The sequence below is a fragment of the Eurosta solidaginis genome, chromosome 5 (genome assembly GCF_040869045.1).
Source record: "Eurosta solidaginis isolate ZX-2024a chromosome 5, ASM4086904v1, whole genome shotgun sequence".
NCBI lineage: Eukaryota > Metazoa > Arthropoda > Insecta > Diptera > Tephritidae > Eurosta > Eurosta solidaginis.
Window position 1 is genome coordinate 46,747,083 of NC_090323.1, and position 21,128 is coordinate 46,768,210.

Sequence of the window (21,128 nt, forward strand, 5' to 3'; positions counted from 1 at the left end):
TGTGTAAGCTAAATAGAGTTGTATGAACACCACTCAATTTAAATCGAAATAGCCTCAATTTATTTTTCTGTTTGAACATAGTATAAGTTTTGAGCAATCAGTAACATGCAATGTTCATTTAACAGAACTGTAAGTGACAGTTCTCAAGTCAAGGCAAGTCTATGCTAAGTATCAGTAATGGGCCCTTAACTATTTAAAATTAAAATAAAACAGTTTGCTGCTATTTTACTGCAAAAGGTAATAATTTATTTTTAAATATTTTTTTTATAAATTTCTTATTTTATCGAATTAATAATCATTGGGGTTTTAAAGTTTTCTTAATTACTGTTATTTCTATGTTTTAAACAAATGAATACTATCTTCACATCTTTTCTATTTCCCATAGCGTTTCTTTGAAATATTGTGCTTTTGTCAAGGCGAATTCATACAAGGTGATGGCAAAGCGAATCCAACCCAATTTGCCGTGCAGAAGAATGCCAAGTCAAAAGAAAATTTGCATTGATTTCGTTAAACTGACATATTGTTGTACCGAGGCGTTTTATGGAAAATAATCAAACAGAAGGCGGCTGTCGTGGTGTGATGGTAGCGTGCTCTGCCTACCACAACGAAGATCCTGGGTTCACGCTCCGGGCAAATCAACATTAAAATTTTAGAAACAAGGTTTTTCAATTAGAAGAAAATTTTTCTAAGCGGGGTCGCCCACGACAGTGTTTGAGAAGCACTTCGAGTGTACTTATTTCTGCTATGAAAATCTTTCAGTGAAAACTCATCTGCCTTGCAGATGTCCTTCGGAGTCGGCTTAAAGCAGGTACGTCCCGTCCCGCCAATTTGTAGCAAAAATTAAAAGCAGTACGAAGCAAATTGGAAGAGAAGCTCAGCCTAAAATCTCTTCGGAGGTTATCGCGCCTTACATTTTTTAATTTTTTTTTAAAGCAGACGCAATCAGCATTTGGGATAACACCACCTGGTAATGAATTCGCATTGCCTGTATGTTTTCAAATATGTAAATAGTCTATACATCCAGTTGCTGTTTGGATAACTTCAATCAGGCTTACATTTTTTTGAATTTTGAAACTTTATTAAAATTATTATGAAATAAATGTAAGCTCAGTCAGTTAGGCATACGCTGATTTCGAAATTCTTTCAAAATAATGCATATTTATTTATTTTATATTTTGAAATTTTTTTATTTCATACATGTATACTATTTTTTTTTTTTGGTATGAGTTGGTATGTATGTATGTACGAGTATGCATATGATTTTCAGTAAGTATGTATGTATGAATGTTTGTAAGTTAATTTTGGGTTATCCTACGGGCTTTAAATATTTTTTTGTTTTTGTTTTTTATGACATTTTTTTAGATGTATTTTATATTAAATGTGCTATTTTTTAAATTACATACAACATATTATTTTACAATATTTGTTTTTATTTTCTCATAGAAAACTTAGCTTAACATAGTATATGTATGTATATTATTTTTCATGGTAGATATCCATTATTTTTATAATTTATTTCCAATTAGTTTAACACATTATTGCACGCTACGCTTTTAAATTCTATTTAGATTTTTTTATATTTAATATATTTTTTTTTTTTGTCATTTAAAAAAATTGTTTTAACACTAATTTTTAGACCAATTTTTTTTTTATTATATTCTTAACGCTTAAAAATTTATGTGAGAATCTTAGAGTCTCTCCCGGCTGGCACTCTCTCTTCAATTTGCTTTTCATGTGCGTATAATTCATTCATATTTTTTCTCATATTTTGTTTCAACGTCGTTATTAGTCAACAAGTCAAACAAATATGGTGACTTTTCAAACGAATTCTTCATGCTCCAGCCAGGGATGATTAAGACATTCTGCCGCTGAAGCACGTATAACGGGATTGTACTCAAGCATTGGTAGTAAAAAATCTGAAAATTTGTTTGCCTCTATCGGGTCCCAGTCATATTTTTCAATTAGTACATTCAATAGGCTCCAAGGTTTTAATTTCGTTATATTTCGTAAGCTGCCTGCAAATTGGAAATTAGAAGACAACATAAAATTTACAATGTGAGATGAAACGAAATGTGTAAAACAGGTAAACATGTGTTATGACAATTACGTAAGTGAAACAGGTCTGTAGTTTTATTCTGTAACTTAATTCGAAGGAAAATGCGATTCGTAAGCTGTCAAGTTAACTACCTTTTTTGATGTGTAAACATCTTTGCTCATGGTAGGGGGGGGGGGGGGGGGGGGGGGGGATCTTGAATGTAAGCGTATGGTGGCATAATGTAAGAACGAGGCTCAGAGAACACAATAGAGATTACAACAAAACAACACGGAAACCAAAGTTTATGCCAGAGTCCAACTTCACGAATCACATGGTCGAAAAAGAATGTTCCCCAGCAACCATCGATAAAATAGTCAGAGTCCTTCACATACAAGCAAAAGGCCGACGTCTCAACGTACTCGAAAACATGGAAACCTACAAACAGAAAACATTCGACGGTAGAATAAAAAACAAACAGTTAAACACAATACCTGACACAATATTTGAGCCTTGTAAACTTGTTTACAAGAAACAAAGTAATCACAAGGCAACAAACCCATAAAGAACGTCAAACAACTAACATTACTGACTTTTACCTGCCTCACTCAGCCATACACATCGATCAGTAAAAACCACCCTCGGTTCTGAATGAACTCACAGCACATACACATACATATATATACACAAACATCCACTTTGACAATACCTGCTCATGTTTCTACCTATGAACAATAAATACAAGAAAAATGACAACAACAGATCAGAACGAAAATCCACACTGATGAAGCAACAACGCCGAAACCGGTTTGTCTCGAAACCAAATTTGACAAAGGATGACGGAAAATGGTTCCAATATACAGCATAATCGGGTTGGTAACGAAATCCTGGTTTTGCAAAATCCGGAAAGCAAAATCCTGCTTTTTTAAAATCCTGATTTTTTAAAATTCTGCTTCTCAGAATCCCGCACTTTTCAAAGTAATGACATGTCCACTTTAACATTGTTTATATTACATTTAAATACAACACTGTGTACACATTATTTTTTATTTTATTATTTCACCCATATGAACATACATATGTATGTATGTACACATGTTCATTGACGAATTGCTGGAACTAGAAATACCGTTATACATCGTAGACTAAAAGTCATTGTAGGTGAAAGTACCTCACAATTTTATAAGCTCGTATAAAATTTACAAAAGGAGCTTATTTATGCGAAAACTCAAATAGAAAGAAGGGAAAATGGAGAAATAATAAGAAAGAAAAAAACATAATTAAAAAAAAAAACAAGCAACAAGTTTTTGAAGAGAGTTGCAAAAAATATTTCAATTTACTAGACTAAAATATTTACATACATACACACATACATATATAAAAACATATTACGAATAAAGTTCTTTATTTGATTTCTAAAATCGCTGTGTATGAGTTTGAATACTTTCGCTGCGTATGTCGGTTCATTTCGTTGTTCAGAAAGTTTATCTAAAGGGTAAGTACACTTAAAGCAGAATTTGTCAAGCCGGATTTAGCAAAAGCAGAATTATGGAAAACCAGGATTTTAGAAAAGCAAAATTTTAGAAAACCAGGATTTTACCTATGCAGGATTTTTTAACATTTTGCAGGATTTTGCGAGGTAGAATTTTCTAAAACAGGCAAACGTTACGCTCCCGCATAATCTTTGTAAGCAGCTTGCTATACGCCGGTATCGGTATGCTGTATGGAGTAATGCAGAATGAGAGCTTGAGTACAGTCACTACACTGTAGCATAATGTTGTCGTATCGTACGTGGTAGAGTTAGGTTAGGTGATAGCTGCCCTGGCAGGGGAAACTCACTTCGAACCTTGTGATACCGCATAAAATAGTTGTCACGTAAGCTATGGCTAGTTAGAAAATCATTGCGTAGGAACGATATCGTTTCGAATGAGATTAATCTCAACCTTAGATAAATCCTCCGCAAATCCAATGACGATTGATAGATGAACCTTAGTAATTGACAGATGAACCTTAGTAAACCCAATTATTTCGGCGGATCTCCTACCATATATTTTAGGCCAGAAGAATCTTGCTACCCTGCAGGAAGTGGTGTCCGCCCAACACTGACTGAGCCGACTCGAGGCACAACTATGCAGGTGCAGACCACTGGTGGCCAGCGAAATCCAGAACTCTCTACAGCCATCTTCATCCGGTAAAGTTGCACCGATGCGGGCTAAGAGATCAGTTTGGCAGTTGCCCGGAATATCACTATGGTATGGGACCCAGATTATCTTATTCATAAAAATCTCAAGCGGGGTCAGGTACTCCAAGACTCGATCGCAATATATGTAGTTAAACTCAATGCGTTGATGGCTGCTTGGCTATCCGAGTAAATGTTAAACTCCCTAACCGTAGTATGAGAGTATAGCATTTCATCCACCGCATCCTTAGTTGCGGCAGATTTCCCTTGAAAGGCGCTGCACTGATCAGCAACTAAATTGCAGAAAAAAGGCGTGTGTAAGAAGTACTCGTGAAGTGTGCTATGTAAACACACATGTGTACGTCTAGAAAAATAATTTTATTTGAATTGACTAGAGCTCGTTCAGGGGATAAAGTTAAACCACAATAGAGATAAATTTAATAGAAGTAAATAATTTTGAGATGTTGAGAAGAGCGTCTGCCGATTCTCATCTCTAACCACCGATATCGATAAATTGTTATTTTTTATCGGCTTATTTTCGAAAGTGGAATTATCGTACAGTTATCAGTTTGTTTTTTGCGAGTCATCGGCTTCTTATTGGTTTCTTATCGGCATGTAAGCGATAGGTTACAGATTTTGTATTGAAGTTTTATCGGTACATGTTTCATCGTAACATTCCGAAAAGAAATCGAAAACTTTTCGTTAAAATTTGATTTTTTTTATAAAAAGTCGGTTACTTTTCGACAAAAAATTGTTTTCTTTTAAACAAATCGACAACGCACCGATAACAACCACTAAATTTTCGATAACAAACCGATAAATTTTTGATAGCACAATTTTGGATAAATAATTGATAGCTTTAAGATAATTAATCAAAAAAAAAAACTTTGACAACAAATTGAGAACTTTTTGAGAGCACGCCATTAAAATTTGGTAACATCCCGATAACAAATCGATAACTTTTCGATAACATTTTACATTAACTTCTTTTCTTTGTCGTTTTATTTTCTATTGTATATACCATAAATTTATTTTTCTTCCCACCGTTGATTTCCATTAATTAAGTTGTTGTCTGATTTTGCTCATATCAAATTCAACCAGGTACAATGTTGCCACTAGGGCTGTGAACTGCGTCCGGAATTTTCAACTATCCGGATAAACCGGATATTCGAATAACCGGATAGCTAAGCAAAAAATTCGGTTATCCGGATATACGGATACATAAACGGATATCCGTATGTCCGGATACTTCACAAAATATGTTTGTAGATTATTAGATTAATGTCAAAAATTAAAAAGCTACAATTTTACAACGAAGTGAAAATAAGAACAATGCTATTTGTTTATATTGTGAAAAAACGCTACAAAAAGCATCGACATCAAGCCTATGGAGCCACTATCGGGTTTTCCATCTTCAAGAAAATGTATGGACGCAAATGCTGTTCGGGGTTTGAGCCCTGATATAACCAGTCATCCATGCAGTGCACATACACTTCAATTGAGTGTTAATTTAGAAATGAAACTACCGGAATGTTGTGGAGTCATCCAAAAGGTTTCAAAACTGGTGATGAGTTTCAATCATTCGAGTAAACGTACTAATGCTCTCGAGAAACATTTAACACAAACTGAAAAGGCAGTTAAAAAACTAATCCAAAGTTGTCAACTAGATGGAATTCAGTTCTTTTTATGTTGGAAAGAGTTAAAAAGCTTAGATCTTCTATTGTTGCAGCAATTGCTGATCGTTAAATTTTCAACAACAAGGCCGCTAAAAATATCGCAATTTCGGACAGCGACAGCAGTTGATCTCATATATTTACTCACCCCTATCACCTCTGCTGTGGACGCTGGTCATCAACCAACTGCTCAGGCAATTCGATGAGGGACCCGTAAAACTTACGGCTTACGCAGATGACGTTGCAATTGTCATAAGTGGAAAGTGCCTTCCAATGATTAGTTCTTTGATGGATCGGGCGCTTCGGGATATTCATACCTGGGCATCTAATGTCGGGTTGAAAGTCAATGCGGAGAAGACGGATATGGTCTTGTTTACAAAGAGGTACAAGGTCCCAAATTGGACCAGGCCTAAGTTAGGAGGGGTGACCTTACAGAAGAAACCTTGCACAAAATATCTAGCAATCATCCTAGACAGTAAGCTGTCATGGAAGCTCAACGTGGAGGAGAGGGTCAAGAAGACCTCAACGGCACTCTATGTAGGTAAAAGAATGCTGGGGTGTACGTGGCGCCTATCGCCCTCTCTTTCTCATTGGGTTTTTACAGCGATTGACAGCGATTCTATACTATGGAGTTCTTGTTTGGTGGAAAGCCACACAAAAAACATCATACCTCAAATAATTAGATGCTTAGCATTACGGGAGCCCTGAAAACAACCCCGACGGCTGCACTGTATGCCATCCTGCACATTCCACCTGTAGACCTGGTAGCAAAGAACAAAGCATTAACGACCGCAACCAGGCTCGGTGCTTCGGGGCAGCTTGAGCGCCGACCATATGGCCATAGTAGTATAGCGTCATCAATCACAAGACAAATAGACTACCTGATTCCCTATCTGCGCTTCGAGGGAGATCTAAAGGCCACAATAGAGGTGGACAGTTGGCGCAAGGGTGCGCAAATGGCGGACGAGGCGATACATGTGTACACCGATGGTTCCAAAACCGGTGATCCGGAAATAAGCAGATCCTACAGGCTACCGGATTACTGTAGCGTTTTCCAAGCGGAAATATTAGCCGTAACCAAAGCAGTAGAACCCCTGGAAGAGAATAGCTTAAGCTGCAACCGTGTTAACTTTTATATTGACAGTCAAGCATCAATTAAGGCAATAATCTCGCATAGCACAGCATCTGAATGCGTGTTAGAGTGTAAGCAGTCTCTGGAGAGAATCGAGAAAGAGAGAAGCATACATCTATATTGGGTCCCGGGGCATATGGGAATAGATGGGAATGAAAAAGCGGATGAACTAGCTAAAAAGGGCGCATCCCTTGAAGCTTGCTCCGTAGAGGTCCCAATTAGACTGGGCGAGATTAAGAGAAGGCGAGAGGGAGTCGCGTGGGTTCAAGCGCGGGGTTGTAAAGTGTCGATGATTATGTGTAGATCTTACAACCTTAGACTAACAAAGTTGCTTCTATCATTAAAAAGAGAGGACTGTAGCCTCATGTCGGCTATTCTGACTGGACACTGCCTTCTGGCGTCACATGCCTATAAATTAGGTTTGGTCAGTGATAGCATATGTAGGAAGTGCGGGTTGGAGAAGGAAACGATCGAGCACGTTCTGCGCTCGTGCCCTGTACTTGCCAGGCTAAGACTCCAGCTATTAGGAGTGATACAGCTGTCAGATCTAGAAGCAGCAAATGGCTTAAGCATAGAAAACTTCTATGCCAAGAGGACGGAGTTATTTTATAACACAGGTCCTGGTTTTTCATAGGATTTTTCAGTTTGGTCGGTAAAACAAACTTCTGGTAACACTATGGACTCAATAAGTATATGTGAGGTCCTCATGGACCGGCCAGTTCAACCTAACCTACCCTAAACCCATCATTCACAAAATTATTAATCAGCATCTGAAATTTAAAATAAAAAATCATGTGGAAAAAATGGCAAAAAAATGGATACTGCTGATATGAATGCCCAAGAAGAAGCTCCAGAAAATAGTGACCTCACGGCCATGGATATACTGCTAAATGATAATGACAGTGACACACGGAAGGAAGACAAGTTTCAGAGCTACTTATTCGAAGAACAAATAAACCACAATCTCAGTGCCAGCAATTGGGGGAAAAACCTTGAAAAAATACATCCCAATCTGTCGAAAATCGCCAAAAGATATCTTGCGGTACCTGGTATTTCAACAGCTTCTGAAAGAGTATAGTGCTCGAAATGTAGTTCGTCCAACACGAAATTGTTTGAATAGGGAAATGATATCGGCACTTGTTTTCTTACACCAGAACAAGAAGAAAAAAGTTCAACATCATATTACATATTTCTCAATACGAGCCTTTTTTGTATTCCCCGTTAATTGATTTAAATGCACCACGAATTTATTGTTATTAATGTTAAATTAATATATATGGTACATCAATTTGTTGCTTTAACTGGATATCCAAAAATGCGGTTATTAACCGGATCTTCATAAATGCGGATATCTGGATAGTTTCACAAACGAATATTAACCGTATATCCATGCCGTCCGGATTTTATCCGTGTAAACGGATATCCGTGTGGATATCCGGATATTCGAATATGCGGATAGTCCCAGCCCTAATTGCCACCATATGCTACAGTATGACTACTACACTTACGCTTCCATTCTGTGTTCCTCCATAAAACATATGAATACAACTTACTGGGCTTGCGTTTACATTTTATTCCTTATAACACCACCCACATATTAAGGAGGGAGTACTCCCCGTTAGGGATAGAAATGAAATGCTAAACAAACAGGTTCAGTTGAATAGCCAGAAAGCTGGGCATCGCAACAGACACCTGGTTAAAGAGAGCCCACCTCCCAGGGGCTTAAGAAGTCACCTCCGCAAGGATTATGAAGAAATACAACACCTGAGAACACAGATGCATGAAGAAAAAAACACAAACAGGTCCTCAGTGATATCCACAAAAAGGCGTCGGACCTCTATGCCGGGAATCGGCCGGGGAGCACAGTTCTTTAAGATAAATACCCCGAACTCGCAGAAGAGGAAAGCACTCTCCCTAGGAAGAAGCGCGTCACTCGAGCTCAACTTCGATCTAGATGCTGCGACAGGATATTAGAGGATATTGAAGGCAATTTGTGAGTGGTCGCACCTACTGGATGGAGCTAAGCACTGCAATAACAACAACAACAACAACAACGCTTGCGAGTACACCACGCTGAATCTTACTTTCTGGATTCACCCATATCGTGAGATAAAATTTTACACATCAAAAATATGTTTATAAAACCCACTCAGCGTTAACCTCAAACTTAGGGGAAGTCTTTTGCAAGCCTTTTTTTCCTAAACAATCAGTTAAAGTTGTCTAGAGTTTAAACCTACCACTTCGGACGCTTATACTTAGATGAGCAGCAAATTTTTATGTTATCGAACAAAGTGGCAAGGCAAGATTAAACTCTAGTCAACTTTAACTGGAGTTTAAATTCGCTTAAACCCGCACTAATAAATCAACCATACCACATTCATATCCATATATGTACATTTGTATATTTATTTATTTACCATAGCTAGTGAAGTATTTAAGTCCATGTTTGCCGCGAAATATTACCGACTGCGGTATTGTGCCCAACAGTTCGATTATGTGCGCCAAATGATCCTCATCGCGTGAATAATTTTCGCCTGCATGTGGATCGAAAAGATAATCACCCGTTGCCAATTCGAAGGCGAGGCATGCTGTACTCCAAATATCGGCGGTAAAATTATATGGTGCACCAAGTAAAACTTCTATCGAGCGATATTGTCGTGTTTGTATGTCTTCGGTGAAATGATGATACTATGGGCAGAATTTGAACGAAAAGAGAAAGGCATTATTGAAAAAAGTTAAAGAATTGTGTGAAGAATTTGCAGCAAACTTAAATTTAACCAATAAATATCTTGATTGATCAATACAAAAACATGCAATTTACATTAATAATTTTTGTCGACGTGCATTGCATATAAAAATGTTACTCATACGACATGGCTACCCACTAAAATAAATAGTCGCAATTGAGCGTACATTTTCCAACAATAATTATTGTCTAAATTACAATTTACTATTATATGCACAGCTGCTCAACCCCTATACACTTAAAGCACTTTCGTTTTTGTTTTGCTCTGAGTCATAGGCAAATATAAAAATAAAATTTCAAAGCACTCACAAATGCTCTCACATATAAATAAAACGAGCCGGACCCGTGGGCATCTTGCGCAACGAATATAAAAGTCTCTTATCAAATATCAAGAGAAATCAGCTGTTCTATCAACCAATTAAAACCATTGTAAATTTTACCAAGTAGCGCAACTAACAGCTGATCGGTGAAAATTCGCACATTCACACGCACAGTTCTCGACTCAGTTTCAAAACAAAACTTTAGATTATTTAATTCAAATTTTCAAGTGAGTTAATACTTACAAATTTATGTATACATAATATATATGGCATTTTTGTTGTTATTAAAACAATATTTTTATTTATATTAAAGCTTTTATCATTTTTTTTTTAACTTTGAAAAATCTCCGAACACCATTCCTTCATTATATGACATTCGACTGCCTAGTCCACTGCCTTCCACTCTATTCGCAACATAACCTCTACTTAAGCTGCCAAACTATATAGTAAACAATGATTAGAACTTACTTGCGGTGCCACCTGGCGTATGGTAGCAAATGCCGGTAATGCAGTGCAAATATTCACAATAGTGCCAGAGTACAAATAGATTTTTTGTGTGCTCACAATCGTTTATTTTTAACAAACTATTTTAATAAAATATAGCACTACGACCAAAATTGCCCAAAGCTCGCTAATAACCCGAATATCCATCCTTACAACCAAAACTTTATTTATAGATTTGGATTCCAAATAAGAGCGAAAAAGGGACCCGTACATAAAAACAACAATTAGAAATAATATATATGATTCTAATGGAAGCTTTTGATTTTCATATGTAAGTACAAAGCAAAAGCACTTTCATATGATGCACGAGCACTTCGGTATAAAAAACAAATTAACAACTTAGAAATCATTCAAAAATATTATGGCACTGAAAAAAACTTGTATTCAAAATTGATTCATTAAATAAACTCCAGCCATTTAAGGGCTTGACAGCGGAATTTGAGGTAAGACTTGCAATTTGCATACGCCTTTATCTTGACATTATATTTATGGTATTAAAAGCCATGATAAGTCGCAAGTACGCGTCTTGAGATGTTTGGCACCCGGGGTCGCGAAATTTAGTACTTCACATACATATATCTCGCTACCTATGTCTTGCTCGAATTTCACGCTCAATTCCAATTTGAGCATTATAAAATTCTGCACAAGTCCAGCCTGAAATACCTTTTCGTGGTTTCAACCATTTCTGAGTTAAGGATGGAGCAGTTGTAAAAATTTTGCATCGACCTAGATAAGGTATTAATGAAGCGAACTCGTTCAAATATTGTATTTGGGGCGACGGTAACATCGGTTCAAAATTAAAAAAAGAAATGGGGTCGATCGACCTTTGTAAGACTCAGTTTTTCACCACAATTCCGAAGCTGTAACTCCGATACAAGGCTCAACTATATGGTTGGCTCATCTCATCAGCAACACACAAGAATCGCAACGTTTTATGTTTTCATTCCATTCCATTCGCCTAACACCAACACGCAGATTTTGACAATCTGAACAACGGTATGTTGTTGCTGTAGAGATGAGCCAACCATATGGTTGAACCATGCTCCGATAATAGTTCAAGTTTCGTAAAAACATTGCTGGAGATGATCTGGTAATAACAATTGAAATGCATTTTGAAAATTCGAATTAGAACTCAGGATAAATATCACATATTAGGGGGGTTCAGGATTTTGTGCAAATGGCCTAGCATCATTGTATTTGCAAACTGATGTGGTATTTTTACACAAAACGCTAAAAAATAATACGGCTATGCATTTGCTACATACGTCGTGGCAAATACATACGCAAAATAAAAAACCGTAGTTTATTTTTTCAATTTTGAATAGCAAATTAAAAACTGTCAAAATAAAACAAAATATGCAAAGAAGAAATTTAAAACGAAACAAGTAAGGAAGGCTAAGTTCGGGTGTAACCGAACATTACATACTCAGTTGAGAGCTGTGGAGACAAAGTAAGGGAAAATCACCATGTTGTAAAAAGAACCTAGGGTAAAACTGGAATGTGTTTGTATGACATGTGTATCAAATGGAAGGTATTAAAAAGTATTTTAAGAGGAAGTGGGCCATAGTTCTATAGATGGACACCATTTAGGGATATCGCCATAAAGGTGGACCAGGCCTGACTCTAGAATTTGTTTGTACGATATGGGTATCAAATGAAATGTGTTAATGATAATTTTAAAAGGGAGTGGGCCTAAGTTCTATAGGTGGACGCCTTTTCGAGATATCGCCATAAAGGTGGACCAGGGGTGACTCTAGAATTTATTTTGTACGATATGGGTATCAAATGAAAGATATTAATGAGTATTTTAAAAGGGTGTGGGCCTAAGTTCTATAGATGGACGCCTTTTCGGGATATCGCCATAAAGATAGACCAGGGGTGACTCTAGAATTTGTTTGTACGAAATGAGTATCAAATGAAAGGTGTTAATGAGTATTTTAAGAGGGCGTGGGCCTTAGTTCTATATGTGGACGCCTTTTCGAGATATCGCCATAAAGGTGGACCAGAGGTGACTCTAGAATTTGTTTGTACTATATGGGTATCACATGAAAGGTGTTAATGAGTATTTTAAAAGGGAGTGGGTCTTAGTTCTATAGGTGTACGCCTTTTCGGAATATCGTTATAAAAGTGGACCAGGGTTGACTCTAGAATGCTTTGTACAATATGGGTATCAAATGAAAGGTGTTAATAAGTGTTTTAAAAGTGAGTGGGCCTTAGTTCTATGGGTGGACGCCTTTTCGATATATCGCCATAAAGGTGGGCCAGGGGTGACTCTAGAATTTGTTTGTACGATATGGGTATCTAATGAAAGGTGATAATGAGTATTTTAAAAAGGCGTGGGCCTTAGTTCTATAGGTGGACGCCTTTTCGAGATATCGACATAAAGGTGGACCAGGGGTGACTCTAGAATTAGTTTGTACGATATGGGTATCAAATGAAAGGTGTTAATGAGTATTTTAAAAGGGCGTGGGCCTTAGTTCTATAGGTGGACGCCTTTTCGAGATATTGACATAAAGGTGGACCAGGGGTGACTCTAGAATTTGTTTATACGATATGGGTATCAAACGAAAGGTGTTAATGAGTATTTTAAAAGGGAGTGGGCCTTAGTTCTATATGTGGACGCCTTTTCGAGATATCGCCATAAACGTGGACAAGGGGTGACTCTAGAATGTGTTTGTACGATATGGGTATCAAATTAAAGGCATTAATGAGGGTTTTAAAAGGGAGTGGCCCTTAGTTGTATATGTGAAGGCGTTTTCGAGATATCTACCAAAATGTGGACCAGGGTGATCCAGAACATCATCTGTCGGGTACCGCTAATTTATTTATATATGTAATACCACGTACAGTTTTCCTTCCAAGATTACAAGGGCTTTTGATTTTGCCCTGCAAAACTTTTTCATTTTCTTCTACTTAATATGGTAGGTGTCACACCCATTTTACCAAGTTTTTTTCTAAAGTTATATTTTGCGTCAATAGACCAATACAATTACCACGTTTCATCCCTTTTTTCGTATTTGGTATATAATTATGGCATTTTTTTCATTTTTCGTAATTTTCTATATCGAAAAAGTGGGCGTGGTCATAGTCGGATTTCGGCCATTTTTTACACCAATACAAAGTGAGCTCAGGTAAGTACGTGAACTGAGTTTAGTAAATATATATCGATTTTTGCTAAAGTTATCGTGTTAACGGCCGAGCGGAAGGACAGACGGCCGACTGTGTATAAAAACTGGGCGTGGCTTCAACCGATTTCGCCCTTTTTCACAGAAAACAGTTATCGCCCTAGGAGCTAAGCCTCTACCAAATTTCACACGGATTGGTAAATTTTTGTTCGACTTATGGCATTAAAAGCATCCTAGACAAATTAAATTAAAAAGGGCGGAGCCAAGCCCATTTTGAAATTTTCTTTTATTTTGCTGCACCATATCATTACTGGAGTTGAATGTTAGCATAATTTACTTATATGCTGTAAAGATATTAACTTTTCTTTTAAAATTTGAATTTAAAAAAAAATTTTTTTAAAAAGTGGGCGTGGTCGTTCTCCGATTTTGCTAATTTTTATTAAGCAGACATAAAGTTATAAGAGTAAAGTTCCTGCCAAATTTCATCATGATATCTTCAACGACTGCCAAATTACAGCTTGCAAAACTTCTAAATTACCTTCATTTAAAAGTGGGCGGTGCCACGCCCATTGTCCAAAATTTTACTAGTTTTCTATTCTGCGTCATAAGCTCAACTCACCTACCAAGTTTCATTGCTTAATGCGTATTTGGTAATGAATTATCGCACTTTTTCGATTTTTCGAAATTTTCGATATCGAAAAAGTGGGCGTGGTTATTGTCCGATATCGTTTGTTTTAAATAGCGATCTGAGATGATTGCCCAGGAATCTACATCCCAAATTTCATAAAAATACCTCAAAATTTACTCAAGTTATCGTGTTAACGGACAGACGGACGGACGGACGGACGGACATGGCTCAATCGAATTTTTTTTTCGATGCTGATGACTTTGATATATGGAAGTCTATATCTATCTCGATTCCTTTATACCTGTACAACCAATCGTTATGCAATCAAATTTAATATACTCTGTGAGCTCTGCTCAACTGAGTATAAAAATGTGTTTCACCATCCGTAGCTTTTATTTGCTATAGCAATACTCAAAATTTTGGACTCCCGTATTGTATTTCGAATACGAGAATTTTAAATTTCGTGAAGTAGTCAAAATTTCGTGAATACAACGTTATCATAAATTGCATACTTACATCATAGCAAGCATTTCCCAGATCAGCAATTTTCACACGCACGTTCGTATTATTGATGAGTCCTTGTATGGCATTCGTATACGACTGGGTCTATGGAGTTAAAATATGTATAGTTTCTTTATTAATTACATCTTGTAAATTTGCTTTATGAACCAACAAATAGTTAAGTGGTACTGAAATATATGTAAATGCAGTCACTCTGAACTATTACGGTTATATAATGAACTACGTAGGGCTATAACCGAGGAAAGGGAAGAAATATTCAGACCAATTCTAAATATTCTCGCGGAATTTTGTTCTCGCGAATTTTTTATTTTTTATTGGGGAATAGGAATTTCGAATTTTCGAAGTCAGCTGTTTTGTCAATTGAAATGTCGTTACGCATTTCTTATTTTGTTTAAAAATTGAAAAGTTTAATTATTGTTGCGCATTTGTTTCAAATTAAGAAAAAAGATATAAATAATGCACATTATTGCATTTCATGTGGTATTCACTGAAATGAGTAATGAATTGGTGCCACAGCGACATCAACAGAGGGGCATAAGAAGAAGACGGCGGGATAACACAAATCCGCCGGAGTTGCCTGCTTTCATTCTGCAAAGCAATTTTCTGGCGGCCACGCCGAGTTGAGTTCGCCTTTCGCCATATGCCAAAATCTAATTAAGCCTTCTTAAAAAATCCTTGCGCAATTTCTGGATGGCTGCATCAAATATACAAAGAGCTCTTCCGTTGCTTATGATATACTTTTCGACTTAAAATAAAGAATATTGTGGTTGTTGTTGTATTAACAGTGAGAATATTGTGGTAGAATGTAAATACATATTTTGACACAAATTTGTACAAGTAAGTGTGGTTTCTTAAAAGAACGAATTTCCTTTAACTATTTTGATGTATTCCCTTTAATTTAACTAGTGAAAAAACTCCTATGAAATGGCAAAGAAATCTCCCTCTCCCTCACATTCATAATACCTACTTTTCTCCCATAACCGGTTTCCTCTTCTTCGAACATTGTTCAGAATAGGAGGAATGGGAGAAGGGAAAAAACTCGCACGGAATTTTCGTTTAGAATTGGGCTGATTGTTATAAGGAGGGAGAGACGGAGCAGAAAACATAAATTGAAGGAGAAAAGAAAAGAAAAAGTAAATCGATGGAGAAGAGGACGGCGGAATAAAATAAAAGTTAAAGGGAAAAGAAGAAGCGGGAGGGAGAAAGAAAAAGAAAGCTGGAAAAAAGTCATAGAAGAGATTAAGAGAAGTAGAAGAAAGAGGGGAAGGTGATATAAAATGGAAATAGAAGGGTAATGAAAAGAAAAAAGTGTAGGGGAATGAAAGACAATTGTAGGAAAATGAAGGACAACAAGAAAGGGAAAAGTAAAAAGGAAGAGAAGCGAGAAGCCAAAGAAATGTTTATAATAAATCGATATCACGCCGATAACAAATTGCTAACACTTCGATTAAAAATCAATAACTTTTTGATAACAAATCGATAATTATTCTATAAAAAATCGATAGTTATTCGAATAAAACCCGATAACACGCAGATAAAATATCGATAACTTTTTTATTACAATTCGAAACTGGTCGATAACTTGTTGGTAATATATGGATAACATTTCGATGGTATAGATAGTAAATTAATGACACTTCGATAACAAATCGATAGCTCATCTATATCTTGTCGATAAAACGCCTGTAACAAATCAATAACTTATCCATAACAAACCGCAAATACTTCGTAATGAATTGATAATACGCCGTTCGATTTGGGGTCCTGATTCGCTTCTGGATTCAGTTTTGACTTCTAATAGTTTCCTTTCTTTTCTTTTCTTTTCTTTTCTTTTCTTTTCTTTTCTTTTCTTTTCTTTTCTTTTCTTTTCTTTTCTTTTCCTTTCCATGCCTTTCCTTTCTTTTCCCATTCTTTCCTTTGCTTTCGTTTCCTTTCCTTTCCCTTTCTTTCCTTTTCTTGCCATTCCTTTCTTTGACTTTCCTTTCATTTCCCTTACATTTTGATTCCTTTCCTTTCTTTCCCATCCTATCTTTTATGACCGGCCAGCTCAACCTTACCTAACCTATCTCTTCTTTTTCTTCCCCCTATTCTTTATCATCTTCTTTTCTATTGCCGTTTTACTGTCTTCCTGATTTCATACCAATCCCATACTTTACGCCTACACTACACACTACGCTTACTTTCTATATTCCCCCATATAGCATACCACTTTTAAAGACTTCTTTAAGCTTTCACTATGCTTACGCTTACAGAAAGGAAAAGGAGAAGGTAAATAGGAAGAAGAGTTCCAAAACGAAAGGAGAGAGAAACAGGAGATGGATAGAGAAAGGACGGGAGGAATTATTTATTCCAATTTGTAGGAAAACTGTATAGGAGCACGGCGCAAATGGGAAAAGAAGGCCGATTTAAAATCTCTTCCTGGTATAAATTTTTTTTTTATTAGTTCGATATACTGTCCATAGAAAATTTTATGGGATTTTGCACTTATGCTTAAGAAAGGTGTAGGCACGTCCAAAAATGTCGGGAGAGGTACCAAATGAAGCATTTTGAACTAAATAACTATCGTCCCAAGGCTGATATTAGACATTTTAATTCTGTCAGAAGCTCTGTGAAAAAAGAAAGTGCACATTATGTTGTGGTTCTTGTATTTTTCAACTAAAATATGTTTAGTTTTTCTGTCATGATTTAAAATGAATATAATTGCATTATTTCATGGCTTTAATAATTTGTTTTCAGACTTAAAGTTTAAATGTATAGGGTGTCGAGTGGAGAAAATATTGTAACGAATTTGCTGCAAATCCTCTTATTTGCCCTTTTGCTAGGTTCGTATCGCTAAACTGTTGAATAAATAACTCCAATATTGAATAATGGCCTTTATTAAAATACTTCACAATAACACTCAAATTGTGCAACGAATAGATTAATAACCAAACTGATAGCTTAAAGGAAACTGACTTTCAAAATAATACTGCTATTGCTCGCTAGATATCGTCTTAGTCGTTACTGCTTGACAACTCAAATCAAACTGAATTACAGCGCCTCTACATCTGTCGCCTTTTATACTCTTTGGTTTCCTCGTTCGCATTTTCTATAATCTACTAGCATTGTCCATGAGCTCTCAATCTTCTCAGCTATAACTAAAATTGCACAATTTTATACATCTTCTAGGCGCTTCCAGAATCTACTAGTCCAGTAGCTCTCAAACTTCTCAGCTGTAACTACAATTGCACAATTTTATAGTTTTTCTCATTGCATACTTATAGGAGTATCTCAGATATATTCATGTGTTAGTGCATTGACTCTCCGCTGCTCGTATACGTACATGGTACATATATGAAGACGTAGTTATTGTTTCGTTTATGTAGATACATAATGATTGAATTATTGATGTGCATTCACGTCACTGCTTAGCATCGGCTTAGAGACGGCAGCACTCCTTAGTTTTGTTAGTATTCGTAACACTGCCCTCCACCTAAGTCTGATCGTCCCGATTAGACAAATCTCTCGATTTAACCGCTGCTAGCATCGCCAAATGTACCACTCTTCTACTCCGTGGTTTCTCAATGCTTTGCATGCGGTAGATGGTATCACTGATCTTCTTCACAACCTTGTACGGACCTTCCCAACTGCACTGAAATTTGGATGGAACACCTTTCCGCCGGTGAGGGTTGTATAACAGTACCAAATTTCCCGACAAGAAACCTTTCGAATTATTGTTCTCATGGTACCTATGTTTCATCGTACCACTCAATACCCTGGATCGTTCCTTCACACTCTGTTGTTTGGCCGATGAACTACTTCGTAGAGCTTGCGCTGGACGGATTTGCTTTGCATAATCAGTGTCTTTCCCACGTATCCCCACAGTAGTGCGCTCTGGCTTGAAACTACCCTCACTACCCTTGCATTCTTTCTCGGAAATTCGTTGCTTCGTTTTCCTGCGTCTTTTAGGTTTTGTCAATGCCGGTGTTTCTCTCGCAGGTACTTTTGATTTTGATTTATTTGGCCCATTCGATCTATCAACCTTTGCCTTTGACTTTCGTGGTCGTTGTCGAGTCTTTTCCACCAGTACCCGATTACTGCTGAACCCTTTTTCCAAACTAAAGTTAAGTGGTATGTCCTGGTTCGTATAGCGCATAATTTTTCTCCGCATATGGATCCTGATGTCATGGTCAACCAAGAAGTCCACTCCCAATATGACTTCATCAACGATCTCCGCAATTTGTGTAGAACCATGACTTTTCCAATTAATACCTCACATACCACTTCGCCTTGGACTTGATTATACTCGCCTGAGACCGTACGCAACCTTGCTCCAGGTAATGACTTTACTCTCCTGTAGACCAAATCAGATCGAATCAAGGAATGAGATGCCCCCGTATCTACAGTCAGTACACGCTCTTTACCATCCACATTCCCTCTGATGGTAAGACTGCTTGGTTTCCTTCCAATCTGCGACACAGATATCAGAGGACATTCAATAGCCGGGGCAAGTTTTCGTTCTTTACATCCGACACGCTCTTGCTCATTTCCCCAGCTTTGCGTTTACGTGCACCCACATTGTTGGAACTATTAGGACCAAGATCGCAATGACGTGCAATGTGACCTGGGTTGCCGCGCTTGAAACATTTAATAACTCCGGCATTTTTCTGTTGTGATCCCTTCAGTGCTTCCAAAATTGTGTCTACCCAATCTGGTCTTTCCACTTCCACACGATGAGCTTTGTATGCTGGTTTACTCAATAGTGAGGCCGTTTCCTGAGTCAATGCATGTGCTACCGTTTCAGCAAATGTGAGCTTTGGGTTTGCGTATGTAGCTCGCTTCGTTTCCACGTCCCGTATGCCATTTATAAAACTCTAGATTTTTACCCTATCGGTGTATTCCACGGGTGCGTCCGCATTTGCGAGATGAGCCAACCTTTCAACATCCGAGGCAAACTCCTGCAAAGTCTCATTCGCTCTTTGGTGACGGTTTTGCAACTAAATTTGGAATATCTGTTTCCTATGCTCGCTTCCATAACGTCTCTCGACAGCGGCCATCAATGCTTCATAGTTGTTCCGCTCTCCTTCGGGAATCGTTTGTAGGATTTCGGCTGCTGGCCCTTTCAATGCCACGAATAGAGCTGCAACTTTATCTTCAGCATTCCAGTTGTTCGCTGCCGACGTCTTCTCAAATTGGAGCTTAAATACCTGGAATGGAACAGAACCATCAAACTTTGGGGATTTTACCTTCAGAGTAGACGTTGAAGTGATTGGACGGTTCAATTGTAACTCCTGAATCCGATCTTTCAAAGCATCCATCTCGGCCTCCACTTTATTTTGTCGTTCACTAACAGCCTCCAGCTGCGATGAGAATTTTGTTTCCTGTGCCTCCAGCTTTGTTGAGATACGTTCTTCTTGTGCTTCGAGCTGTAATGTTATGCGTGCCTCTTGTTCTTTTAATTGTTCTGCAATTTGTGACGCCATGTGTGTTTTCTGTTCTTCCAATTGTGATGCCATATATGTCTTCTGTTCTTCCAGTTGAGTTTCCATCTTGGATGTTATCTGCGTCGACATTTCTGAAATGCGTGCCTCCTGTGATTCCAATTGTGATGACATGTTGGTAGATATTTGTGATGACATTTCGGACATTTGTGCCGATATTGCAGCCAATATCATGTACAGGTCTGTGTTCGCCATTGTCTGCGGTGTTTCTTCCATTTTTGTTATTTCCTCGCCATCAAGATGAAAGTCATACTCTTCCACATCAATTTCTTATCCTTCCATTGCCTCTCGTAGCCGTGCCTGAAGTTCAAGTTTAACGCCGCTTGTATTCAATCCACGGCTCTCCAACTTCTTCTTTAGTTGCTGGATCTTCAATTCACTGAAATTTGCCATGTCCTTGTTGTCCTCTGGAATTTATTCAACAATTCCTCTTCTGACACCAATTGTAACAAATTTGCTGCAAATCCTCTTATTTGCCCTTTTGCTAGGTTCGTATCGCTAAACTGTTGAATAAATAACTCCAATATTGAATAATGGAAAAATGGCCTTTATTAAAATACTTTATAACCGCACTGCGTTACGCGCTTTACGCAACAAAATGCACCCCTGAGTGCAAGTGGCATCGCCGTCAGCTGTTGCTGAAAAGCAATGCCAATTGCACTCAGCAGTGGCAATGGCATTCAGCGATATAGCGAAAAATGAAATTAAGTTCGTGGCTGTGAAGAAAGAGTGTGGTCGTGCAAGAAAACAACGTGTGAAATTAAACGTGAAGACTATAACCTAAAAA

The 21,128-nt window shown here is 37.4% G+C and overlaps 1 protein-coding gene across 8 annotated transcripts in view; it reads right to left on the minus strand.

The window, feature by feature from the left end:
• Window positions 1-224: 224 nt before the first annotated feature.
• The window catches only part of Srpk79D (Serine-arginine protein kinase at 79D), a 72,701-nt gene continuing 51,797 nt past the window's right edge, over window positions 225-21,128 (minus strand). For 7 of the 8 annotated variants that reach the window (XM_067787062.1, XM_067787058.1, XM_067787059.1 and 4 more), the window contains 3 exons: window positions 14,856-14,945; window positions 9,434-9,704; window positions 225-2,015 (listed from right to left, as the gene is read on the minus strand). In XM_067787062.1, the coding sequence (XP_067643163.1) occupies window positions 1,819-2,015; window positions 9,434-9,704; window positions 14,856-14,945 (558 nt within the window). In that variant the 3' untranslated portion in view covers window positions 225-1,818. The remainder of the gene's footprint in view (window positions 2,016-9,433; window positions 9,705-14,855; window positions 14,946-21,128) is intronic. The other variant, XM_067787061.1, reaches the window with a different exon arrangement.